The sequence below is a fragment of the Argopecten irradians genome, chromosome 15, assembly GCF_041381155.1.
Source record: "Argopecten irradians isolate NY chromosome 15, Ai_NY, whole genome shotgun sequence".
NCBI classification, from domain to species: Eukaryota; Metazoa; Mollusca; class Bivalvia; order Pectinida; family Pectinidae; genus Argopecten; species Argopecten irradians.
Genome location: NC_091148.1, coordinates 1,747,403 through 1,775,295, shown reverse-complemented (window position 1 = coordinate 1,775,295; position 27,893 = coordinate 1,747,403). Strand labels below are relative to the sequence as shown.

Below are 27,893 nucleotides of genomic sequence, written 5' to 3'. Positions count from 1 at the left end.
GGACGAAATGGACAGATGTAGGTCATACGTGTTTCGGTGATGTTACAATTCACATTAACATATGATAGATATAACAAGATTGCAGGTGACAGCGGACACATTTTATTCGTAATTAAACATATTTAACAAAACAATAACAGAATCAACTCATCCGTATATATATATATAGGTTTTCCAGCACAGTGACATACAGGTCACGTAGTACACAAGACAAAGACTACGGCCAGGGGTGGTCCCATTTGTAATATAACATCGACATCAATGACGGCTGCCATCAACTGGCTCCGATTTATAGTAGTATGCAGTTAAAATTCATAGTGGATATAAATTAATATAAGTTTTAAGCTTGTTTCCAAATCCTATTTCTTTCTTGTTGATATTTGACGCTACTTTTGTAATTCCTTGTAAAGAAAAAGACACGAAATAAATAACATTTATATTAAAATTGACTAATTGTTCTAAACAATTCTAGCTGATATTATGGTAAATCTGATTTTCGTATTAAATCTATCCAGTCAATCTGGCCATAGACAGAAACTGGTAACATTTTAACAATATCTAGTCATTTCAGACAAATGATCAAACAGAAATATCAAATCTGTGTTTCTGTGGCAAATCTTGTCATCATATGTATATTATGAGGATCAAGGTAAAACGATATTATCTCAGTCATTTTCTAATAACAGTTCTAGATCAGTTCTAGGTATTTATGGCAAGTCTTTCATCCAAGTTTATGATGACATGTACAATGCACATGTATCGTATTTGAGGTAATGATACTATGTAGAAAATATAATTTAGTTTAATTAATGTTGATTAACTGAAGAATAGTTCTCAACATCAAAAGTTTACTTTCTCTAATCTTTTTCCTGTCTTAATCATACGAAAGTTCATTTAAAGAAGAATAGCACTGGCCCTTGGTCATTATTTGAGATAGAAGTATGACAAGGCGTAACTCAGTAGCAGTATTACATTAGGCTTCTCACTCTCTGCATTCCTAAACAACATTCATCACTTTTCTTATTCAATTATATGTTGTATCGTCAGCAACTTTTTTAGGGTTTAAATTTTCGTGATTTTGATTAAAATTGAGAAAATAAAATTTTAGGTGTTTAAAATTTCGCAAAGTGACAAAAAAATAATTTAAGTACAGTATAACCCCTCTTACTCGAACCTGCATTCCTCGAATACACTGTATTCCCCGAACTATTGACCTGGTTCCCTGCTGTTCGAGTTATACGGGTTTTACTGTATATGTATATGTATTTTATTCATTTCTCAATCAAATATTTGCATTTGTGGCAAAGTCCCGAGAAATCTCGAAAATCTTTTCCCTTAAAAATAACCGGCTTTATCCAGTAAACTGTTAATTTGGAATTTCAATAATGATAATAATAGAACATTGCTATCCTCATCAACATATTCATTTCACATCTGGCATGACATTCTAAGAATTTTTATTTTCTATGATAGTACGTATAGCTTTCCATTCTTCTATTTATTAATTCTACTACACTTTTCATTTATCAACTATTATGTTGTAAAAAGACTTAAACCCTTAAGCGATTGTTGGTTGATGTCAGGGATGGACCACTTTTAATTAGTAATTGTTGGTTGATGTCGGGGATGGACCACTTTTAACTAGTGATTGTTGGTTGATGTCAGGGATGGACCACTTTTAATTAGAAATTGTTGGTTGATGTCAGGGATGGACCACTTTTAATTGGTGATTGTTGGTTGATGTCAGGGATGGACCAGAAACATGATTGGTGTTGTAATCATAATAAACATACATGTATTCCAAATCATTTCCTAAAAAAAACACCTGGAATCTATATTTGAATTACATGTAAGAAGATGAGGAAGATAAAAATAATATCACCGTCGTAAAATATTATTTTAAAAGCACTTATAACTTCAATCTGTATCAATAAATATTATAACATATATACCAGGTCTTATTTGTCACAACATTAAAACTGAATTCCACCATTTTACAAATTAATAGAAGTTTATTTTCGGGTATGTACAGACAATGGTGTATATACTGTAAAGCCATTGAACAGTTAATTTGGCGGGGTATATTTTAGATGGTTTACACGTATGCCAGATTGTTTAAAAAGGTAAATTATCTGTACTCTGGCACCCGGAATATGTAAATATAAATTCCTTAAAATTTACACTCCTTATTTTAAGTGAAATGTTTTCACTGCAAAATTAACCAGTTATAAATTCACTGTATTAAAATTGATTAATGTGTGTTTTAATCACTGAGGTTGACAGTAAGTTTAACACCCCAATAAAATGAGTCACGTCATCATCTACAGTTTGATAGATTAAAGGACATGTACCCGTTCTTTAAATAATAACTTGATTGACACCGAAGCAATATCATGCAGCTCTAATGAAGATTCATGGTTTTCAAATTGTTTCAATGTTGTTGCTATCTTGCACATTAAAATACATTCTGTTGACCATTGCGCAAAATTCACAAAACAACTTTATGATTTGTTCTTAAATTGCTGGAACCAAAAGCCAGGTGGTTAATTAGTCAAGCTGAAGGTAAGAGTAGTGTCCACTGAGATCATGATCTAAATATCATAATGCAGTCACCCAGTAGTGTTTGTTGGTGCACTGTTTTCTACAGCCGCCATATTGTCTATTTCAGTAGCCAGAGGTTTCTGTGTCTCCATGACAACTGAATCATCAGTCTCTATGCCAACCATGGATTTCTGGTCCTCTACTTCATTCACATGGACCACATTTCCTTCCTGATCTTTTATAATGAAAGCCTCATGACTGATGGGTAGAGACAAAGTAATGGAGTTATCTCCCTTCTCAGAAGGACTCGAGTTATCTCCCTTCTCAGAAGGACCAGAGTTATCCCCCTTCTCAGAAGGACTTGCAGCCAATGGAGGATTGTTCACTATCTGTTCTATATCATCACCGGTTCCTGTAACTAAACACTGTTCGTATGAACCTGTTGACTGGCTTTGTAGATTTGATTTCAGTTTGCTGTAAGAAATGTCCTTGTCCATTTTCTCTGTTTCTGCTTGGTCACCATTGTCTATTTTCTCCCTTAATAACAAACATTTTGATGTTGTGTTTTCCATCATGTTGTTATTTTTATTATCTGTAATGGTGGAGTCTGCACTTTGAATCATTTGATTTGTTTTGGTTACTTGACTAGCACTATCATCTACATGATCATAATCCTGATTTGCACCATTCCTTTTGGCATTGTCACTTTGAACCTCAAAGCTTACATCTGTTTCAATGACTTTTGACCCCTCTTCATAGATAGCAGAAATATTGCTATCTGAAGTGGGTGTAGTGTCTGAATTAATAGCACTAGACTCTGTCTCAGCATGTATGTTCTCCTGAGGTCTATTATTCCCTAGGGTCTCAGCACGCATGTTCTCCTGAGGTCTGTGATTCCCTAGGGTCTCCTCAGGTCTGTGATTCCCTAAGTATTCCTGCCCGATCTGTTTAATGTCAGTGTTGGTACCATCAGTGAATATCACATAACTGCCATCCTGGTCCGTATCCCCCTCCTCACTTATGATCAAAATGTTGTCAGACGAATCCTGGACAATTTCTACTGTATCAACGTCACCTTGTGTAGTTTCCATGGCAACAGTGCAGGGGCTACTTTCACCAGAACACTTCTCGATGATCCCGTCTGCAGAATTCTGAATAACAATGATCCCCTCAGTCATGTTACTGCTCACATCACTAGGGCCTTGGGCTTCTATTGTCAGCAGACCACTCTGTCCAATAGCTTCCTGTGAATCTGTTTCCATAGAAACTGTCTCCTCATTCAAGATTTGTTGTTTAGTGGTAACCTTGATTTCACCGTCATTGTTGGTTTCTATGGTAACTGGACCCCATGACGACATCACTTTGTTGTGTTCCTCAACATGAGTCTTAAGATTCTCTGCTTGGGCAAATGTGTTTCCACAAATCCCACACACATAAGGTCTCTCCTGGAACATAACATTCATCACGATTAAAAGGTTACCATAGCAACACATGTTCAGCATTACGAGGTATTTATACACAGAAACACCAGAAAAGGAAATCACAATAACGGTGAACTTATAAATGGTCTCTGGAACTATCTTTACAATTCACTATATCAAAGTTTTTTTTCACCCCCCACCCCCTCCATAAAAACAGGTAAAGTATTTCACATATAAGTCTCCCCCAAAAAACAAATAAAGTATTTAAAGTAATAATTATAACAAATGTGCTGTTTGGAACTTTCCTATCTTCATCAATCTGAAAATCATCATTGCTACATATTTCACCTTTTGTTAACCAGTACTAATTGTAGCACTATAAATTAGCACACACGTGCTCACCTGAGCGTGGGTCTGGAGGTGTATCTTGAGGGACTGAGCGTTGGTAAAGCCGGCGTCACAATACTCACATACGTATGGTCGTAGTTCTGCATGGGTTATGAGGTGACTCTGTGGAAATGACAGAGATCTTTTTAAAACTTGATCCATGGCACTCAACAAGTAGCAGTGACTATTGCCTAAAATTTTAACTATTCCTATTGGGTTAAACTCTATTGCAATAGTTTATAACGATAGTATTCTGAATTTGATTAAATTCTAGTCAATGAATTGACTGCCATGCCTTATTACATCTACTGCAGTGTTAGTAATGAGTTACTTCCCTTTACCTGCTTGTGTTTGTAGCAACTCAAATGCTGATGATTCTGATCGAAAACAATGGGGTGTTTTTTTTTTATTTAATAGCATAAAAAAGTGACATTTTATCCTGAGTCTAAGTCTGTTACTATATCAAAGCTCTGCAAGTACTTCATTTAAGACCAACTTACGGAAAAATAACTGACAATTGAAACTATAGATAGCATGGTGTAGTATCGGCGATTGAATTTGCCATTGGTTGGTCGATTAGAGAGATATACAATCACAACAAATCAGTAGTCTGATGTATTGTTACACCCCTATCAACATGGGAATTTAAAGATGCTCCACCGCTGACAAATGGTATTTTTTCACTATCAAAAACAGGAGCAGACGATTTTGTATTTTTCTTCAGTTACAAAAGTTACTTACTTTACACCATTACCACCATTGAAAAGTTTGAGCTTCTTATTTTACTTCAAGTCAAAAATATGAAAAATAATTAATTGCATCCATTGCACTATATCAGATATGGAATGAAGTACTGATTGCGCATGGACCAAGACAAAATAAAATAGTTTTTTATTATTTTTGTGTTAATTAGGCATATATATATACACGATTAAACACCAATTATTGTTCAAATGATGAATATCATTTATGCTCTGTTGGCGTGGAGCATATTTAAAGCATGTTAAAAAATTCAGGATATCACTCACAGTATCTTTGTTCACAATGATCTATAACAAGCAAAACTAAATTACTTAGCGATTCAACAAAATTTAACTTTCTTTTACGAAATCCAATGAAGACTTTTTTTTATTTATCAGTTATAATTGGTTATCAGTCAATATAAGCTGTAAAATTACCTTTAGGTGTTCTAGATTCCTGAAGCCTTTCCGACATATCCCACACAAGTGTGGACCCTCAGCGGTCAGTCCATCAGAACGAGACGATCCCTCCTCGTCCTCTTCGTCTTTCCCGATGTTACCAATGTCGATCGGCTCCTGTTTTATCATTTCTACTGTCACACGCTCATTTGAAGCGTTTTCATGTCTTTCGTATGTCCCTCTCCTGTTAGACTGGAATGAATCTTTCCCTGACGACTCAGTGTGGCCTGACGACTCGGTGTGCCCAGGTAGTGTAAGCACTGCTCCCTCAGTTCTGGTGAAGTGAAGTAATGTCTGTAGAAATACAGATGTGTCAGACGCCTCCAGCCCAGAAATGGCTGCCTCATACTTGTTATAGGTCCCAGCCGGAAGTTTGCCCAGCTGCTCCCACTTCAACACATGGTTTTTTGATCGAAGGTGTTTAGCGAGGTGGCCTTTCATACGGAATGCAATGTTACAATCTTCACAGCGGAATGGTCGGGGATTATCTGACGAGGATAGATCCCCGCGGATCAAAGTCTGATGTGTCTCTGACTGTTGATGCTTCACGAAAACACTGTGGCTCTTAAAGGCCATACTGCATGTTTCACACTTGTAGGGTTTCTCAATGAAATGAATGTTACGATGAAGCACTAGTTGTTGGTTTTCTTGGAATGATTTAGAACAGATATCACACACAAATTTCCCTCCTCTCACAGAAGAGTTCTCACCCATGATCACATATTTACAAGACCCCGAACCTTCCTCCTTTGGTGGAGTAGCTTCAGAACGAATGAAAACACAATCTGGATCATTGGTTTCCATAGAAACAGGAGTTTCAGAATCATTAATTTTAATAGACTCTACGGATCCCGAGCTAAGCTTCCTTGCCTGGTCATTGAGATGGGTAATCAACTTCTCAAAGCCCTCGGAGCCAGACGTCTGAGTGAGATGGAATGGGTGACTGAACTGAAATGGAAGGTACGCTGAAGATGATTGGCTGCTATCTGACTTATCAGGACTAGTAACATGCAATCTGATTGGTTCTGTAATATTAACTTTGAAAAGTTTTGCGAGTTCCACCGAGATCTCACTGTTGGTAGTGTTGGGTTTGGATGAGGACAACATGGGCGGCATGAAGCCACCGAGTGGCACTGTTACCAGGAAACCTTTCTGTGTAGAATCTGGACAGTTCTCACCAGGGTCCTCAGCCGGTGAGTCTTCACTAGTCGTTTTGTCGGCTTTGTTCTGTAAACACAAAACAGAATATACTGAACCACAACTTACAGAAATGAAAAATTGCGAGTCAAATACTATTACCATAAGACCAGGAGAGACCACTACTGTGATTACCATAAGACTAGGACAGACAAATACTGCAATTACCATAAGACTAGGGGAGACAACTACTGTGATAACCATAAGACTAGGGGAGACAACGACTGTGATTACCATAAGACCAAGGGAGACAACTACTGTGATTACCATAGGATCAGGGGAGACAATTACTGTGATTACCATAAGATCAGGGGAGACAACTACTATGATTACCATAAGACTAGGGGAGACAATTACTGTGATAACCATAAGACTAGGGGAGACAACTACTATGATTACCATATGACTATATTTACACTTGCTAGGCTTGGTCACTATACGCTAATACTAGCTAACGCGCCCCATAGAATATATTCTTAGAGGAGTTGCTCCATACAAGCAGGGTTAACATAAAAATGAAATCCAATCCCTATAGGGGAGACAACTACTATGATTACCATAAGACCAGGGGAGACAACTACTGTGTTTACCTTGTCGGTGATGGGAAGGAAGACCCGTTTACCGTCGTCCGTCATGGTCCTCATAATCAACTCGCTGATCAGGTTCCCAAGGCGAGTCTCTGTAACACAAATCACCACATACATCACATGGGAGTGAATAATAAGGAAACTATACTCGGGCAATATTTCTTTATGTGTAATGTGTAACTGAGTTCGGACAAGGCCAACCTACCTATTGTTTTAGCTGCAGTTGTAGACGGTTGATCTGCTGTTGGCGTAGAACTTGGCTGACTGAGTTTGGACAAGGCCAATAGACTACAGGCTACTTCTGAATCTGCAGACTTGACTTCTAAAACAACCAAATATGGAGTTAAACCTTCACATCAGCAGCCAGGCGTAATAAAATCCTAATACTATAACCCAACTTCGCTGAATTTTACATATTTCGATAGATTAAAAATCATGAAAATTTATCACCCTCGTAATTTCTACAAACAATGTTCTAAATATAAACAAGAGGCCCAGAGGGCCTGTATCGCTCACCTGGTTTTTTGTTAGTAATTATCACAAGACTCAGACAATTAGAAAAATAAGCAAAATTGACTCCCAAAGTTTAATTTTGAATCACAACCATACAATGATGCTATTGATACCATACAAATATGCTATCCAATACATAGGTTCAGAGACAAAGTAATTTATATGAAAATAGTAGCCTAATTGACCTTTTGACCTCGCATCTATTGCCGTCTAAGGCCCCGGGGGGTCAGCCCTATCATTTGTACAATTTCAAATCCCAACCCTATAAGGATGCTACCATTGCATTATAAGTGCTCTTCCATTCTTAGTTGCAGAGAAGAAGTCGTTTATATGGAAATAGCTAAATTGACCCCTTTTGACCCCACCCTTCAGGCCCCCGGGGGGTCAGCCCCATCATTTGCAAAATTTTGAATCCAAACCCTATAAGGATGTAACCATTGCATTATGAGCGTAATCCCATGTTAAGTTGCAGAGAAAGTCATTTATATGGAAATTGACCACTTTTGACCCCGCCCCTCAGGCCCCCGGGGGGTCAGCCCTATCATTTGCACAATTTTGAATTCCCACACTATAAGGATACTACCATTGTATTATGGGTGCTATACCGTGCTTAGTTTCAGAGAAGAAGTCGTTTATATGGAAATAGCCAAATTGGCCACTTTCGACCCCGCCCCTCAGGCCCCCTGGGGGTCAGCCCCATCATTTGCACAATTTTGAATCCCCACCCTATAAATATGCTACCATTGCATTATGGGTGCTATACCATGCTTAGTTTCAGAGAAGAAGTCGTTTATATGGAAATAGCCAAATTGGCCCCTTTTGACCCCGCCCCTCAGGCCCCCTGGGGGTCAGCCCCATCATTTGTACAATTTTGAATCCCCATCCTATAAGGATGCTACCATTGCATTATGGGTGCTATCCCATGCTTGGTTTCAGAGAAGAAGTCGTTTATATGGAAATAGCCAAATTGAACCCTTTTGACCCCGCCCCTCAGGCCCCCCGGGGGTCAGCCACATCATTTGTACAATTTTGAATCCCCAACCTATAAAGATACTACCATTGCATTATGAGTGCTATCTCATGCTTAGTTTCAGAGAAGAAGTTGTTTATATGGAAATAGCCAAATTGACCCCATTTGACCCCGCCCCTCAGGCCCCCGGGGGTCAGCCCCATCATTTGTACAATTTTGAATCCCCACCCTATAAGGATGCTACCATTGCATTATGGGTGCTATCCCATGCTTGGTTTCAGAGAAGAAGTCGTTTATATGGAAATAGCCAAATTGACCCCTTTTGACCCCGCCCCTCAGGCCCCCGGGGGGTCAGCCACATCATTTGTACAATTTTTAATCCCTACCCTATAACGATACTACCATTGCATTATGAGTGCTATCTCATGCTTAGTTTCAGAGAAGAAGTCGTTTATATGGAAATAGCCAAATTGACCCCATTTGACCCCGCCCCTCAGGCCCCCGGGGGGTCAGCCCCATCATTTGTACAATTTTGAATCCCCACCCTATAAGGATGCTACCATTGCATTATGGGTGCTATCCCATGCTTGGTTTCAGAGAAGAAGTCGTTTATATGGAAATAGCCAAATTGACCCCATTTGACCCCGCCCCTCAGGCCCCCGGGGGGTCAGCCCCATCATTTGTACAATTTTGAATCCCCACCCTATAAGGATGCTACCATTGCATTATGGGTGCTATCCCATGCTTGGTTTCAGAGAAGAAGTCGTTTATATGGAAATAGCCAAATTGACCCCTTTTGGCCCCGCCCCTCAGGCCCCTGGGGGGTCAGACCCATCATTTGTACAATTTTCAGTTAGTAGCCCATAAGGATGCTACCAGCCAAATTTTGTTGAAATCCGACCAGCGGTTATGGAGAAGAAGTCGATTGTTGATGACGGACGGACGGACGGACGGACGACGGACGACGGACGACGGACGACGGACGACGGACGCCGGACGCCGGACGCCACGGTATGGCATAAGCTCACCTTGGTCCTTCGGACCAGGTGAGCTAAAAAATAACAACTCTAAAAAGGAGTTAAGATTCAGCGCCTTACCTTGACTGGACTCCGACTGCTCAAACCCATAAACTGTTCCTAATCTGAAACAAAGTATTCACGTCAAATTAACACTTGATTAAAATCAATGATAGAGGAAGTGACAAGCCATTTTATCTTTAATGGATGATCAATCTATTAATAACATGTCAAAAATTATAATTCTTCACAAATCGTTAAATTATGGAAGGGGAGATAAGTCATATTACACACAGACTTCGCTCAAATTCAACATTTCCCATAACTCCCTAACTTCGCCATTTCTCATTACTCACTCAACATCAACATTTCCCATAACTCACTCAACATCAACATTTCCCATAACTCACTCAACTTCAACATTTCCCATAACTCACTCAACATCAACATTTCCCATCACTCACTCAACATTTCCCATAACTCACTCAACTTCAACATTTCCCATCACTCACTCAACATTTCCCATAACTCACTCAACTTCAACATTTCCCATAACTCACTCAACATCAACATTTCCCATAACTCACTCAACTTCAACATTTCCCATAACTCACTCAACATCAACATTTCCCATAACTCACTCAACATCAACATTTCCCATAACTCACTCAACTTCAACATTTCCCATAACTCACTCAACTTCAACATTTCCCATCACTCACTCAACATTTCCCATAACTCACTCAACATCAACATTTCCCATAACTCACTCAACTTCAACATTTCCCATAACTCACTCAACATCAACATTTCCCATAACTCACTCAACTTCAACATTTCCCATAACTCACTCAACATCAACATTTCCCATCACTCACTCAACATTTCCCATAACTCACTCAACTTCAACATTTCCCATAACTCACTCAACATCAACATTTCCCATAACTCACTCAACATTTCCCATAACTCACTCAACATCAACATTTCCCATAACTAACTCAACATCAACATTTCCCCATAACTCACTCAACATCAACATTTCCCATAATCACTCAACATCAACATTCCAATAACTCACTTAACTTCAACATTTCCCATAACTCACACAACTCAACCTTCCCATAACTCACTCAACATCAACATTCCAATAACTAACTCAACATCAACATTTCCCCATAACTCACTTAACTTCAACATTTCCCATTACTCACACAACTCAACCTTCCCATAACTCACTCAACATCAACATTCCAATAACTAACTCAACATCAACATTTCCCCATAACTCATTCAACTTCAACATTTCCCATAACTCACACAACTCAACCTTCCCATAACTCACTCAACATCAACATTTCCCAATAACTCACTCAATATCAACATTTCCAATAACTCACTCAACATCAACATTTCCCATAACTCACTCAACATCAACATTTCCCATAACTAACTCAACATCAACATTTCCCCATAACTCACTCAACATCAACATTTCCCATAATCACTCAACATCAACATTCCAATAACTCACTTAACTTCAACATTTCCCATAACTCACTCAACATCAACATTCCAATACTTCACTCAACATCAACATTCCAATAACTCACTCAACATCAACATTTCCCATAACTCACTCAACTTCAACATTTCCCATAACTCACTCAACATCAACATTTCCCATAACTCACTCAACATCAACATTTCCCATAACTCACTCAACATCAACATTTCCCATAACTCACTCAACTTCAACATTTCCCATAACTCACTCAACATCAACATTTCCCATAACTCACTCAACATCAACATTTCCCATAACTCACTCAACTTCAACATTTCCCATAACTCACTCAACATCAACATTTCCCATAACTAACTCAACATCAACATTTCCCCATAACTCACTCAACATCAACATTTCCCATAATCACTCAACATCAACATTCCAATAACTCACTTAACTTCAACATTTCCCATAACTCACACAACATCAACCTTCCCATAACTCACTTAACTTCAACATTCCCATAACTCACTCAACATCAACATTTCCCATAACTCACTCAACATCAACATTCCAATACTTCACTCAACATCAACATTCCAATAACTCACTCAACATCAACATTTCCCATAACTAACTCAACATCAACATTTCCCATAACTCACTCAACTTCAACACTTCCCATAACTCACTCAACATCAACATTTCCCATAACTCACTCAATATTTCCCATAACTCACTCAACTTCAACATTTCCCATAAGTGTGACATGATTGTTATGCTTAAGAACGTTCTGTAGTTGAGCAGATGCATAACACTTTTACTGAACTCCATTTAACTTTTAAGATGTAATCTATCATTTGGATTTAATGAATGGGACAAGTCCATGTACCACATGATACCCCATAACGTTTGTGGAACAGAAACATTATTCCTGCACAAACGTTATCAGAGATCATATGGAATGTGAATAAGTCCCACTACATAGGGAACTGTCGACATCTGATTTACTGACATATAGTTACACAATGGTTTTTGTTTGTTTGTTTAATTATAATTAACATCCTATTAACAACCAGGGTCCCCCATTAACAGACCTTGTAGTGCCGGTGTTTTGAGCCTCGCCTGGAGCTGTAGAATCGTCAGAAGCTTCAGCAGATTCCGATACAACTGGTTTCTGTGATGTAACAGGCTGGATTGTAGAACAGATGACGGGGACAAGGCCTAGCAGACCTTGTTCTACAGATGGAAGTGGCAGAGCTGAACTGCTGCAAACAAAACTACAGTAAAAATCTCCATAGAAAACAGATCATATCTCTTTCATTATACTATATTCTCTTGTTGGTATTTCAGAATCTCAGAAAATTGAGGGAGCATTTCATTAAGCTTAGAATAAATCTTTAACAAAAATGTTGTACAAAATGAAGAATACCACTAATTTATAAAGACTTTTTTGGCCTCCAAATCTGTTAAATTTTCAGACCTGTTACTTAGTGATATAAATTGTTTTATTTCAAACACTGAGTACATCATTGATACAATAAGTATGATGGATGTGTAGCATTACCACGGTAACCATTCTGAACATGCATAAATCATGATCTAGCTACATGTACTTGATATTACAAAACTACAGAAATACAATCTCTAATATAGAACTAGAACACGGACATGTCAGAAAGGGCCCCGCTCAATGTGCCTTACGATTAGAAAATGACTGATGACAGTATAGTACAAGAGATCCTAGAGGGATCTTAACACCTACCCCGGTACCAAAGAATTATCTATGTCTGACAATAAAAAACGGGATCTTTTCTCTGTTTTTTAAACTTTAAATATCAAAATCCAATGGCTGCCTGTTGGCCATCTTGTTGATGGATCGGTCCTAAAATGCCATATGCACAACTAGGGTCACAGGGGAAACATACATATGAAATTTGAGACAGATACCTTCAGCACTTTCTAAGAAATAAAGATAATAATTTTCAACTGCCAAAATCCAAGATGTCTGCCTCTCAGCCATCATGTTGATTGGTCCAAAAAGCAGAATGCACAGCAAGGGCACTAGGGAAACCTACATATGAAATTTGAGACAGACCCCTTTGTTACTATGTGAGAAATAGCCGTAACAATTTCAACTATCATAATCCAAAATGGCTGCCTGTCAGTCATTTTGTTGACTGATTATTAGATACAAAATGCAATATGTGTAACTAGGGTAGTAAGGGGACCTACCTATGAAATTTGAGACAGTACTTTCTGAGAAGTAACAGCTAGAAACTTCAACTATCAAAATTCAAGACGACTGCCTGTCCGCCATCTTGTTGATTGATTGGTCCTAAAATGCAATATGCACAGCTAGGGAAAAGTTTGAGACAGATCCCTTCCGTTTTCTGAGAAAAAGGGGTAATAATTTTTAACTATCAAAATCCAAGATGGCGGCTTGTTGGCCATCTTGTATATCGATTGTTCTTAAAATGCAATATATCCAACTAGGGCCCTAGGGGAACATACTTATGAAAATTGAGACAGATCCTTTTATTACTTTCTGAGAAATAGCGGTAACAAGAAAAACAGAGGAACAGACAGACAGATGGACAACCTGATTACTATAGGGCACCTACATCTCAATGCGGAGCCCTTATTAGTATTAAATATAAATTGCTCACCTGTCTAAAGTATCATCAACAATTTCCTCCGCCCCAACGCTACCCGGCCGTGCTTCCTCCTCCACTTCAATTAGAGTTATCTCCCCTGAATCATCACCATCCTCTCCGTCATCATCGTCCTCCGACATGTCCATGTTTTCTTCATCCTCATCTGAATCCTCAGTGCTTAGACTCACCTTACCATCCCGGTCGTTGACAATGCGTGCGACCTTTGAGAGCGCACACTGTGCAGCTAAGGCGTCGCTGTCGATCTGAGATTCGTCCACCTGTGTTGGGATAGGAATGATGCCCAACTCCACACACTTCTTATGGTGAGCTTTAGACTTCATGTGTTTAGTTAGGTTACCTTTGGTTTTAAACGAGAACCTGCAGTGTTTACAATGGTAAGGTCGAAGGTCAGTATGACTCCGGATGTGCTTCTTCAACATGCTTGGCTTCTTGCATCGGATTCCACATTTTTCACAGACATACTTCCCTCGTCCTCTTCCCCTTATGTATGTATAGTCGTCCATGCTCTTATATCCACCTTTGAAAGCAGATATCTTACAAACATTCTGATCTTCCTTTTCTTTACCTTTTTCTGTGGTCGCGTCGGTAACCGGAGTGACGGTTGCCTTGGTGACCATGGTGTCGTTGCCTCGCTGATTTTGTTTGTATGACCAGTAACTGCTGTGAGTAAGCACGCCTCCTTTAGAGATACCAGGGACAGCACATACAGGGTTACTGGTGTAGTGGGAATCGTACAGCTCCAGTAACATTTTACAGCTCAGTCCCGCCGGGTTCGGGTCATGTTTAGATAACTTCCAGTTGGAATACATGGAGGTTTTCTTGTGGACGCCTTGCAGGACATACATCGGCTGTGGGCGCTGTACACAGCAGAACGTCGTATGAGTATTGACCTTTAGAGATGGGAAGGAATGTCCCAGTAATGCCAGTGAGGCTAAGTTTTTATCACTTTTTGTCGGTGATGGAAGATCGGACTGTCGGACTTCTTTAGACGATTTGACTTCTCCAGCCATTTCTCCTAGAAGAGCTGCCTTGAGCTTGGACTTTGATGGACTACGGAGAATTAACTTATCGTTTCCAGGGAGTTTTGTGGAGCTATGTTTGGTGTTATCAATGCTGGCTGTGAACATCAGATGGCTGAGAATCTGGGATGGGTGAAAGATATATTGGGCCCTGGCGGTGGGAATGACTAAAACATCCGAGTTTACCGACAAAATCTCGTTACTACATGACACAGGGTCGTACACTGAACTACTGGTTAACCTTTTGACCTTAGCCACCGGCTCTGAAGACTCCGATCCTAAAGGGCAAACTGATGGCTTTCTCTTTCTCATTTGGATGGAGTCTGTTTCCATGGCTGCAGTTACTATATCCTGACTAGAAGACAATTCGACCACAGGACCTGATTTATGTCCTTCAGAAAATTTATCCATACTTAATGACCTCTTCATCAGAAGTTTTCCTTTAAGCCTCTGTTTGAGATGTGACTGAGAATCGTTGAAGTCTATAGGTGTTCCAGGGGTAACAGGAGTCAGGACACAGCTTTCATGCTTCATGGGTGAATGGTGATCTTTAGTAAGAGGAGACACAGAATTAAATGTAGGAGTGTGACTGCCATCAGAGATCTTTAAACCGGACTCAGACAAAATGACAGGAGAGGCCGGGACAAGCATCCTTGCTACACTACTTTGTGAACCTAAGTTAATGAGAATGGGGACAGAGTCTTGTGAAGTGGAAGCTCCCGTCGTTGTAGGGCCTGCCACGGGGCCAATTATCTGTACAGGTACATAACCCTGCAGATCAAAATCACTCACTTCTTTTGGGCGGTTTTTGGAGCCTTTTGGTCTACCTTTCTTGCGAGGAAATATGCTAAGCTCCTGGCTGTCTGGAGTCTGTGGGGTTGTAGGGGTCATCGGCATGGTGATGGCGAACCCTGATGATGAAGCAGGTAACATGACGGGTATTGGTGGAGTTGGGGTTGCTATGGGAACATGTTCGATTTGTCTAGGTTGTGGAGGAGTACTGATATTTGATTTCGCCCCATGTATTCCAGCAATTGTGCTAGATAAACTGACGCTGCCCGGTGGGATAACTTTTCTGATGACATTTTCTCCCTGAGTGAATAAGCGTACCACTTTCTCCTGATCAATCATCTCCAGACTGCGGGCTGAAGTCAGAGACTGGACAGGTTTGGTGACCGGAGGCTTACAGTAGTACAGTTTGTGAAGCTCCAGGGTCTGTTCCTTCTTAAACGACACATTACACTTAGGACAACAGTACGGACCATACCTGTCGCCTTCCACCGGACAATTCTCCCTGGGTACACTTTCATATTTTCTCTTGTCATCAGTGGGTTTGGATAATTGTATCTTTATTGTAATTTCTTGACCTTGCTGGTTTTTCCCGACAACAGTTTTTGTTGGTTGTTCAAAACTACCAAGAGACATGGTAACAGTAGGTAGAGGGCTGGCATCAGAGGCTATAGGACAACTGGACACAGAGTTCTGTCTAACTAAAGGAGGTCGAGATTTCCTCGTCTGTCCATCACTGCTAACAACGTCTTCAGCGGAGACGTCAGAACCTTTCAGATCCTGTAGGACAGCCTTTGGAACTTCTTTCTGATAATCGCACACACTCTCACTCTCCATGTCTTTAGAGTTCTGCCCTTCCTTAGACAAATTCTTCTCTAGTGACTTATTTCTATGGCCTAGTGCCCCAAAGTCCGGCAGAACTTCTTTAGCGGCAAGTTTAGTTGGGCTAGACTCTTGATTAACATAACTAAAGTCAGGATCAACACTTAGCGACCTCATCGGTACAGTTGGTGTGGATGAGTGGGTCGGGACGAGAACCATCCGCGGGGGAGGCGTCTGTCCAACCTCACTATTCTGACGAGATATTCGTTTGTGACGCGGTGGGTCCGCCATAGGAGTACTAACAATAGCAGCATTAGCAGAGATCAGTTTCTGGATCCGCTCGCTCAGCATTTCCGAGGTGAACCCTTTGGAGTCAACACCAGCACTCCGTGGCTCGGGTGTAGCTGGGGTAATGGGTTTTATTGGTGGGAGACTGGAGGGAGTCACTGGAACTCCAGTCGACGTGGACGGTAAAACTTCTATCGTAATTTGACAAGAGCGATCAGGGAGATTGTTAACAGAAGTGTACAGTTTTAACCCTGCACGAGATGCATTTTTAAAGCTTTCGCTTAATGCCTCAAGGTCTCTCAAAGCCTTTGTGGCCACTGCTGGACTAGCATTAGGCTGTGGGAGTTTCACAGTCTCTAATGGGCCTTGACTGTCCTTCACTGGCCCAAAGTTGTCCTTTCCAGTCCGAACCGGAGTCAGCTGTGGAAGTCCAAAAGACAATGCCTGTAGACGAGGGTTCTTTTGTTCTCCCGGGGCGAGGCCAGGATTACCAGCTAATTCTTCTTTCTTGATAGAATACTGAGGCATGGACGGTGGGATGGGAGCTTTCTTCACGGCCACACTGGCTGCCGGTGTGACAGGACTCGGGGTCTGTATAATGATGGGAGACACTAAGCCCTGTTTTGTTGTCTCTGTTGGGATTTTCACGGTAGCCCCTGAAGTCCCCTGTTTAGGAGCTATCTTGAGATACTGACTTTGAACTTTATGAAACTTCTGTTCATCTTGTTGACTGAATTTTCTCTCCAGTGTTGGAACCGTCACATGTTTGAGAGGCTCTGTTAGGGAATAAGACCTTTTTAATTTAGCTTTAAGTTTGTCATGTACAGTTTTAAATTTATCTTGTTTTCCATCAAATTTGGATTGTGGCACTTCGACTTTGGGTCGTTCCTCTTTAGGTTTTTCCAGATACTTGGCAACCTCCTGCAGCACATGAATCTGTGCATGCTCTCGTTTCTCCGATAACTCCTCAGCTTCGGGTACAACCTCTTTCTGACTTTCACTTCCTGACTCTGTGCCGCTGCTGTCCGAGTCTTCTATATCGTCCATGTTGGTAGCCTCCTCGTCAGTGATGTCAATACTACTACTCGACTGCCCACTCACCAGGCCGGCGGACTTCAGGGCATGTGCTCGTGACTTACAATGTTTGTATAGGTTACTTTTTGTTTTAAAAGAAAACCCACAAGATGTACATGGATATGGACGTTCGCCGGTGTGTGCCCGTAAATGCTTCAGAAGCACGCTGGGTTTGGCACATCCCCTTCCACAAAACGGACAAATGTGCCTCCCCGGCTTCTGTGGATGTTTCCTCCTTCGACCAGACGACTCCGCTTGGACCGCCTGAAGGAGAGTGGTCTCCCCTGGTTGAGTTTCTATGGTGTTGATTTGTATACTTTGGTATGTGCCTGAGCTAGCGACGCTGTTCTGTTTGTTTATCCCATTAACAATCTCCTCTAGTGTTATCTCGGCAGGTAGCACCGTGACGATGTTACCGTCGACATCCTGTACCGTGGCTCTCTGTGTCTCATCAATCACCAGTTGTTGAGGAGATTTGAGGCGCTGACGAGAGATATTCTGTAGTTCGTTATCAGTGACCTGGAACAGTGCCTCCAGTGACAGATTCCTTTTCTCTGCCTGCCCTCCATTAGACCCACTATCCTGCTCGCCGCTGTTGTCTCCCATTACAAGACACGTCTGCTGATCCAAACTTGTACCTTATGGAGAAATATAAAAATATCATTAAAGGTTTTGAATCAAAACACCTTTATCATTTTTGTTTCGTATTTCTTAGACAGGTGTACAGTTGTACCAATAAAAAGTGTTTACTATATGAAGTTTTTAAGATATTCAAGTAAAAGAGACACCAATATAAATACACATGTAGGTAGTTTCTGGAAACAAGGACAAGACAGGAATGTGATGGAACAACAGGGTATTTTTTTATAATCACCAGTATGTTCATTTACTCTAAATGTAACTCAAATAAATCAAAGTTTCATTTATGAAATTCCTCAGAATTGAATTTCCCATTTAAAGTATACACTGTTGGACCTGACTCCTTACACTATATGTATATTGTTGGAATTCAGTGGGACTTAGGCCCCAATAGGCCAATAAAAGGCGATCATAGGATTTCAATTCTAATTTTACTATATCTTTTATTTTAGATAGGTTTGTTTCCACCCTGTATCATACCTGTGTTGGGGATACTGTATATCATACCTGTGTTTGGGATACTGTATATATAATACCTGTGTTTGGGATACTGTATATATCATACCTGTGTTGGGGGTACTGTATATCATACCTGTGTTGTGGATACTGTATATCATACCTGTGTTGGGGATCCAGACATGTTAACCCTACCGATTCTGGCGGAAGTCTACCGCTTTTGAGACTGATATTCCGCCTACCGCTTTAATATCCAAATATTCCGATTTCTGCAAAACATCGTCTTCATTTTTTTTTCTTCCGATTTCTGAATTTTTCATAGTCGGTTGGGGCTGCCTTGGTGGCTTCAAAATGTATACCAGACTGAGTAGGGTGACTTGCTTCATAATTAAGTAAACAAAGGAGGTGTGAACACTCCCTGACCAACACCCACTGGTGCTAATTAGCAGCCTGGGGCTAGTTCCACCTTGGCTTGGTGGTGTCACTTGTGTCTGAGTGTAACGATGTGTGTTACGTAGGCCTACCGTAAGGAAACAATCATCTGGCCTTTCAATAAATTTTGTGCTTAAAACTAGTAAGCATCATTTCAAAAACAAACACTACTTATAATTGAAATGATTTACTCACGTTTTTAATGTAAAATAGGCATACAGTGTCTGCTGAAAATCATAAACTTTGCAATCGTAATGGCCGCCATTTTGGAATGGGGTGATTCTAATAAAGGAGCCGGATTTTGGTATATTTTTTCAGGATATCACTAAAAAAAAAGTTATTATTTTTTTCAGGGTGATTATTTCTCTAGAATATTGGTGTAAATTTTAGAAACAAATATTTGTATTTTTTCTTGCATAAATCAAAAGAAAATGAGTCCAGTATGTATTACAAAAAAAAAAAAAAAAAAAAGAAAAAAAAAAAAACCCAAAACAAATAGACAAAATAATTAAAGTTAAATCATAATTTGTTAACAAAATATGTTTTTGTAATTATTTTGCATATTATTGATATTTATATATCTCTGACGCGTCGCGAAAAATGCCGCGTGTAATGCTACCGCTTTTGAGTCAAAAATCTACCTCTTTTTGCTTACCAAAGGTTAACATGTCTGTGGGGATACTGTATATATCATATACCTGTGTTGGGGATACTGTATATATCATACCTGTGTTGGGGATACTGTATATATCATACCTGTGTTGGGGATACTGTATATATCATACCTGTGTTGGGGATACTGTATATCATACCTGTGTTGGGGATACTGTATATCATACCTGTGTTGGGGGTACTATATATATCATACCTGTGTTGTGGTACTGTATATATCATACCTGTGTTGTGGTACTGTATATCATACCTGTGTTGTGGTACTGTATATATCATACCTGTGTTGGGGATACTGTATATATCATACCTGTGTTGGGGATACTGTATATCATACCTGTGTTGTGGTACTGTATATATCATACCTGTGTTGGGGATACTGTATATATCATACCTGTGTTGGGGATACTGTATATCATACCTGTGTTGGGGGTACTGTATATATCATACCTGTGTTGGGAATACTGTATATCATACCTGTGTTGGGGATACTGTATATCATACCTGTGTTGGGAATACTGTATATCATACCTGTGTTGGGGATACTGTATATATCATACCTGTGTTGGGGATACTGTATATATCATACCTGTGTTGGGGATACTGTATATATCATACCTGTGTTGGGGATACTGTATATATCATACCTGTGTTGGGGATACTGTATATCATACCTGTGTTGGGGATACTGTATATATCATACCTGTGTTGGGGATACTGTATATCATACCTGTGTTGGGGATACTGTATATCATACCTGTGTTGGGGATACTGTATATATCATACCTGTGTTGGGGATACTGTATATCATACCTGTGTTGGCGTACTGTATATCATACCTGTGTTGGGGATACTGTATATCATACCTGTGTTGGGGATACTGTATATATCATACCTGTGTTGGGGATACTGTATATCATACCTGTGTTGGGGATACTGTATATATCATACCTGTGTTGGGGATACTGTATATCATACCTGTGTTGGGGATACTGTATATCATACCTGTGTTGGGGATACTGTATATCATACCTGTGTTGGGGATACTGTATATATCATACCTGTGTTGGGGATACTGTATATATCATACCTGTGTTGGGGATACTGTATATATCATACCTGTGTTGGGGATACTGTATATATCATACCTGTGTTGGGGATACTGTATATATCATACCTGTGTTGGGGATACTGTATATATCATACCTGTGTTGGGGATACTGTATATATCATACCTGTGTTGGGGATACTGTATATATCATACCTGTGTTGGGGATACTGTATATATCATACCTGTGTTGGGGATACTGTATATATCATACCTGTGTTGGGGATACTGTATATATCATACCTGTGTTGGGGATACTGTATATCATACCTGTGTTGGGGATACTGTATATATCATACCTGTGTTGGGGATACTGTATATCATACCTGTGTTGGGGGTACTGTATATATCATACCTGTGTTGGGGATACTGTATATATCATACCTGTGTTGGGGATACTGTATATCATACCTGTGTTGGTGATACTGTATATCATACTGTGTTGGGGATACTGTATATATCATACCTGTGTTGGGGATACTGTATATATCATACCTGTGTTGGGGATACTGTATATATCATACCTGTGTTGGGGATACTGTATATATCATACCTGTGTTGGGGATACTGTATATATCATACCTGTGTTGGGGATACTGTATATATCATACCTGTGTTGGGGATACTGTATATATCATACCTGTGTTGTGGATACTGTATATATCATACCTGTGTTGGGGATACTGTATATATCATACCTGTGTTGGGGATACTGTATATATCATACCTGTGTTGGGGATACTGTATATATCATACCTGTGTTGGGGATACTGTATATCATACCTGTGTTGGGGATACTGTATATATCATACCTGTGTTGGGGATACATGTATATATCATACCTGTGTTGGGGATACTGTATATATCATACCTGTGTTGGGGATACTGTATATATCATACCTGTGTTGGGGATACTGTATATATCATACCTGTGTTGGGGATACTGTATATATCATACCTGTGTTGGGGATACTGTATATCATACCTGTGTTGGGGATACTGTATATATCATACCTGTGTTGGGGATACTGTATATCATACCTGTGTTGGGGATACTGTATATATCATACCTGTGTTGGGGATACTGTATATCATACCTGTGTTGGGGATACTGTATATATCATACCTGTGTTGGGGATACTGTATATCATACCTGTGTTGGGGGTACTGTATATATCATACCTGTGTTGGGGATACTGTATATCATACCTGTGTTGGGGGATACTGTATATATCATACCTGTGTTGGGGATACTGTGTATATATCATACCTGTGTTGGGGTACTGTATATATCATACCTGTGTTGGGATACTGTATATATCATACCTGTGTTGGGGATACTGTATATATCATACCTGTGTTGGGGATACTGTATTATATATCATACCTGTGTTGGGGATACTGTATATCATACCTGTGTTGGGGATACTGTATATCATACCTGTGTTGGGGATACTGTATATATCATACCTGTGTTGGGGATACTGTATATATCATACCTGTGTTGGGGATACTGTATATCATACCTGTATTCATACCTGTGTTGGGGATACTGTATATCATACCTGTGTTGGGGATACTGTATATCATACCTGTGTTGGGGATACTTATATCATACCTGTGTTGGGGATACTGTATATCATACCTGTGTTGGGGATACTGTATATATCATACCTGTGTTGGGGATACTGTATATATCATACCTGTGTTGGGGACTGTACATGTGTTGGATACTGTATATCATACCTGTGTTGGGGATACTGTATATCTACTGTGTTGGGATACTGTATATCATACCTGTGTTGGGGATACTGTATATATCATACCTGTGTTGGGGATACTGTATATCATACCTGTGTTGGGGATACTGTATATCATACCTGTGTTGGACCTGTGTTTGTTGGGATACTGTATATATCATACCTGTGTTGGGGATACTGTATATCATACCTGTGTTGGGAATAAGTATATCATACCTGTGTTGGGGATACTGTATATCATACCTGTGTTGGGAATACTGTATATCATACCTGTGTTGGGGATACTGTATATATCATACCTGTGTTGGGAATACTGTATATCATACCTGTGTTGGGGATACTGTATATATCATACCTGTGTTTGGGATACTGTATATATCATACCTGTGTTGGGGGTACTGTATATCATACCTGTGTTGGGGATACTGTATATATCATACCTGTGTTGGGGATACTGTATATATCATACCTGTGTTGGGGATACTGTATATATCATACCTGTGTTGGGAATACTGTATATCATACCTGTGTTGGGGATACTGTATATATCATACCTGTGTTGGGAATACTGTATATCATACCTGTGTTGGGAATACTGTATATCATACCTGTGTTGGGAATACTGTATATCATACCTGTGTTGGGAATACTGTATATCATACCTGTATTGGGGATACTGTACGGTGTTACTGCCCCATCACTGTTAGAGGGTTCCCCTGTAACAGCTGTCTGATCGCTGCTCGACTCTGTCGACATTGGTATAGGGACAGTCTGGACAGATGCTCCAATGATCTGTATCGTGGCCACTGCCTCACTCTCCTCTTTCTGAACAGCTGATAAAGCAGTGCCTGTAAAGTTAAAATAAACAATAGCTATACCAGGCAGGATTTCACATCAAAGAAAAACTTGACAAAATGACAAATTATAATATAATATTACACTCCATAAAGGATAGGTTTTTGAATAATTCAATACACAAATTATGGTTTCAGATAAGCACACAAAATTTGTCTGCAGCTATCCAGCGACATCATCCAGGTAATATTTTTGTAAATTTTCACTAAATACTCAATATAGTATAAGATGAAATGGTGTTTTATTGAAAGCAATAAGCAAGAAATGTCATTACAATATGAAGGAATGACAGGACATGAAATTAAATAAGAACATTTGAAATACCGGAGATTATGGAAGTAAAACGTCAGAATGACTATCCATAAAATATTCTGGACATTCAACAGTATTTCCATTCCTTTGCTTCATTTCAGAATTTCTGACAAATAATAAAGATAGCTATAGTCTTAGCGGATTATTAACATAAATAAACTTTTGAAAGAAACAAGTCTTTTTCTGTACCTGATGGATTTGTCTTTTTTCCTATTTGAGTTATAAATATCTGAAGGTTTTCCCTTCTTTTTCTTTGTAAGTTATAAATATCAGAAGGTTTTCCCTTCTTTTTCGATGTGAGTTATAAATATCTGAGGGTTTTCCCTTCTTTTTCTTTGTAAGTTATAAATCCCTAAGGGGTTTCCCTTCTTTTTCTATGCGAGTTAAATATACCTAAGGGTTTTCCCCTTTTTTTTTCTATGTGAGTTTTAAATACCTGAGGGTTTTCCATTTTTTCTATGTGAGTTATAAATACCTGAGGGTTTTCCCTTCTTACTGGAATCCTTGCCACCATTCTCACTTTCGATTGAACCTATAAATTAAAATTACCGGTAAAACAAAATCAAAATCATATATATAAAATAGAAACATAGTACATTTGAAGATTGACTTGTTCTATAACCAAGGCCTATAGCTACATGTTATTGTTTTTCTTAATTTCAAATATTAAAGGCCTGCGGGCCACTGCCTTTCAGAAACAAACAATTTAAGTTTCTTAAAAACTATCATAAAATAAAAAAATATTCATGTATATATCAATGGCCTAGCCATTGATCATTTTCTGTTTTGCCATCTGGGGCAGTCGTCAGTGATAATAATTCATTGTAAAGTAGCTACACAAAGTACTTTAATGCTACAGTTGACCATCGTTTTGTGTATCATCACTTGATAGATTGATATCCTGATCCAGATTATGACGACATGAGGTTTATTAGATGGAGGATTTCCATTCCACCTATTCCGTCTTTGCATATTACTGTACAGAGTTAGCTCCCTTGCGGGGAGGTATTGTTTGTTACGTCATTATTTTGTGAGCGCAATTCACGTCGTTTTCTCTGAAACGTATGACGTTACGCTAGCAAACACGTGACGTCACAATCGATACCTACCCGCAAGTGCAGATAACTCTGTAATATGCCAATTCGGAATATTTAGAAATCAATATTCACCGCGGAAATCAAGTACATGGGATTTTCAGAACTGGTCATGCGTGTTGGAGCCAATGAGAATGCTGGAAATTTTCAAGCATAAAGTCAACTAACGCACATGACAGTATTGAGGGCGACAGCGGTAAATTAAACATAATATGACCCGCGTTATGAAAATTAACATTTGGGCCTTTAACATTTTGTGATCTACCATGTTAGCTTACAAATTAATCTAGAACAATGCATGTGAGTTGATCATATTATTATTGTTTAGTTTCATCTTTGACCATCAATGCAATTAAACATGCTTAAAAGTGTTGTGAACCGCAGAGTTGATGAAGTCACCGATGTGTGCAGACGCGGTCACGTGGCGCTCGCGAAGCGCTCTCTCTCTATATCCAACATCTAATCTGTACAGACGTGTTTTACTACTGTGAGTAAACTTGTCAAATATAACATGTATTGTTTATCATTGTAGATGCTTAAAATGTATGCAGATTGTTGTAAACCAGTTTACAATAAAAAAAATTCAACAAGTAGAACTAAGAAAACTGTTTTTTAATATTTATTATTTATACATGACTGTACAAGACTGACAAAATATTCAAACGGACAGAATTTAAGTTTGATTTAAGTCATGTTTCCTAGTTTATGTAATTACGTAGAAATCGATGTCCCTTCCCGGGCCTCCTCTTACAAATGACGTCATTTGTATTTTTGAACATTATGCAGTATCTGTAGATTTCTCTGCAGTGACAACAAATATCAATTTCAGGAGCGTGCAACATTAGATGCACGTTATTTGATTTTTATCTCGTGTCTACTGCCAAACAGAAACAAATTTGGCTAAATCAGTAGATTTAAAGGGAAGCTTTTCCGAAATATCGTACGTCATTGGACTAGTCTAAGTGCGAGTAGAGCCTTTAGAGGGGTGTAAAAGATAAATTTGACGATAACTTGCAACTCGCAAATCAACGTATTGTGCTAATTATCGATGTGTAAAAGCTACCACCAGTTCATATGATAACTTTTAATTCTAATATCAGTTCATGATATGTAGAAATTAAACGGACCGACATATATTTAAATGTGTAACCTCGCACCCCTCTAGTAAGCTGATAGTGTATTTGACCGTCTTGCTGGATTGAAATTCCCTCGTTTTAGGGCAGAAATCGATGCGTTTCCTTGCACAAATCACAATATAGTTGAACATTTGATGCCTGTTACTTTAATATTATATTGAACATTGATTTCCATGCCTCATAGATTTACACCTCTAGTCTTCCGGCTAGTAAATATGCTTTGCGGTGTTGCATATTTTTGACGAGCGGGGACGCGGGGTAACCCCTCGAGAAAGGTGTTTCCCCGACAAACAATCAACAAACAGTATTCGATGGGTAGGGCACATGTTATCACATTAAACTATATGTCACTGGAGTCTAATTAACATCTACATTAAACATATTAAAATTACATGCAAAGTAGCACATTAGCATTCATTTGACTTACGTTTCATCGGTAGAGAAATAGCGGGTTTCCGACGTGGCATTTCCCAATGTGTCGCGGCATGGATGTCCCCGAGATGTAAACTCAAGGTTTTCGGATTTTACCTCTTCAAGATACCTGTTTGCTAATGTCTACTTGACAAAATGGAATCTATACATGGCTATGGTAACCATATTTTCTTCAATTATAGCGAGTTTATACGACAAAACCGTAGGAATCCTCTTCTAGATCACGGGAATTCTCAACAACACAGACATTCATGACGTCATATCACTAGTGGTTTACTGTCCAGAACGAGGCTTCGGGTAAACCCGGCAACCCCGAAAATATAAATTGCGCACATAGCCTAGGCCCTATTCTGAAAAGCATTGAACAATGAGGAAAAATGGGTGTAAATGAAAGAAAGAAAAATAATACTAACAAATGTCATAGAGATGTGAAATTCATTTGATATTTTACAATGTATATAACATAAAATATATACATGTGCGAAAACAGAATACAATATAGAGAGATTGGGAACTCCTTTTTTGTCATGTATATGTCAGTGATCAGCATTTTTCTGTTTTACATTTCGGCGTATGGTATGAAATCTAATGATGTCCAGAAAAAGTGTCCCATGTAAATTTAAATGTACGGATATTTTCTGTTATACAGATACAGGTATACGCACTGCTTAACTTCGTACGTTTTTCTGTGAGTTTTGTTTGTTTGTTCGATTCTTATTTTTTTTCTTGTTTAAAAACCAATCGACAACATTTGCATAAATAAAAGATAATACATATAGTCGATTTCTAAGGCTGCTGAGTTCGCCTATCTCACACTGTCGCATTGACGACAATGCGCCAAGTGACAAACACACTGCCACGTACATGGCGCATTTTTTATGGCTGGAAATTACAATAACCTTTCAGACTACTCGTACATGTACTTTCATCAATTAAAGTTATATGATCTTGTACAACTTGTACAAGGGGGACGGGGGCAAACATGTCTC

General features: G+C 39.2%; 1 protein-coding gene across 3 annotated transcripts; it reads right to left on the bottom strand.

Moving 5' to 3' along the window:
- Positions 1 to 86: 86 nt before the first annotated feature.
- Positions 87 to 27,162, bottom strand: LOC138309209 (transcription factor HIVEP3-like). 3 transcript variants are annotated; one of them, XM_069250359.1, is made up of 11 exons: positions 26,900 to 27,162; positions 24,718 to 24,774; positions 23,738 to 23,923; positions 14,011 to 18,649; positions 12,439 to 12,609; positions 9,913 to 9,956; positions 7,538 to 7,654; positions 7,336 to 7,424; positions 5,528 to 6,775; positions 4,365 to 4,472; positions 87 to 3,986 (listed from the first exon to the last, which is right to left on the bottom strand). In XM_069250359.1, the coding sequence occupies exons 1-11, from the start codon at positions 26,937 to 26,939 to the stop codon at positions 2,610 to 2,612; spliced, it is 8,076 nt and encodes a 2,691-aa protein (XP_069106460.1). In that variant the 5' UTR covers positions 26,940 to 27,162; the 3' UTR covers positions 87 to 2,609. The 3 variants fall into 3 exon arrangements, with proteins under 3 accessions (XP_069106460.1, XP_069106461.1, XP_069106462.1); XM_069250360.1 differs by having other exon boundaries at positions 12,439 to 12,606; XM_069250361.1 differs by having other exon boundaries at positions 23,738 to 23,908.
- Positions 27,163 to 27,893: the final 731 nt, after the last annotated feature.

What these genes read in the sequence shown, in the direction of transcription:
- LOC138309209 (XM_069250359.1), bottom strand. Translation starts at nt 26,939, where the DNA reads ATGCCACGTCGGAAACCCGCTATTTCTCTACCGATGAAAC. An exon ending in TAAGAAGGGAAAACCCTCAG is followed by an intron (nt 23,924 to 24,717) that starts GTATTTATAACT and finishes TTAACTTTACAG; the next exon opens with GCACTGCTTTATCAGCTGTT. An exon ending in TCCTTCCCATCACCGACAAG is followed by an intron (nt 6,776 to 7,335) that starts GTAAACACAGTA and finishes TTGTGTTTACAG; the next exon opens with AACAAAGCCGACAAAACGAC.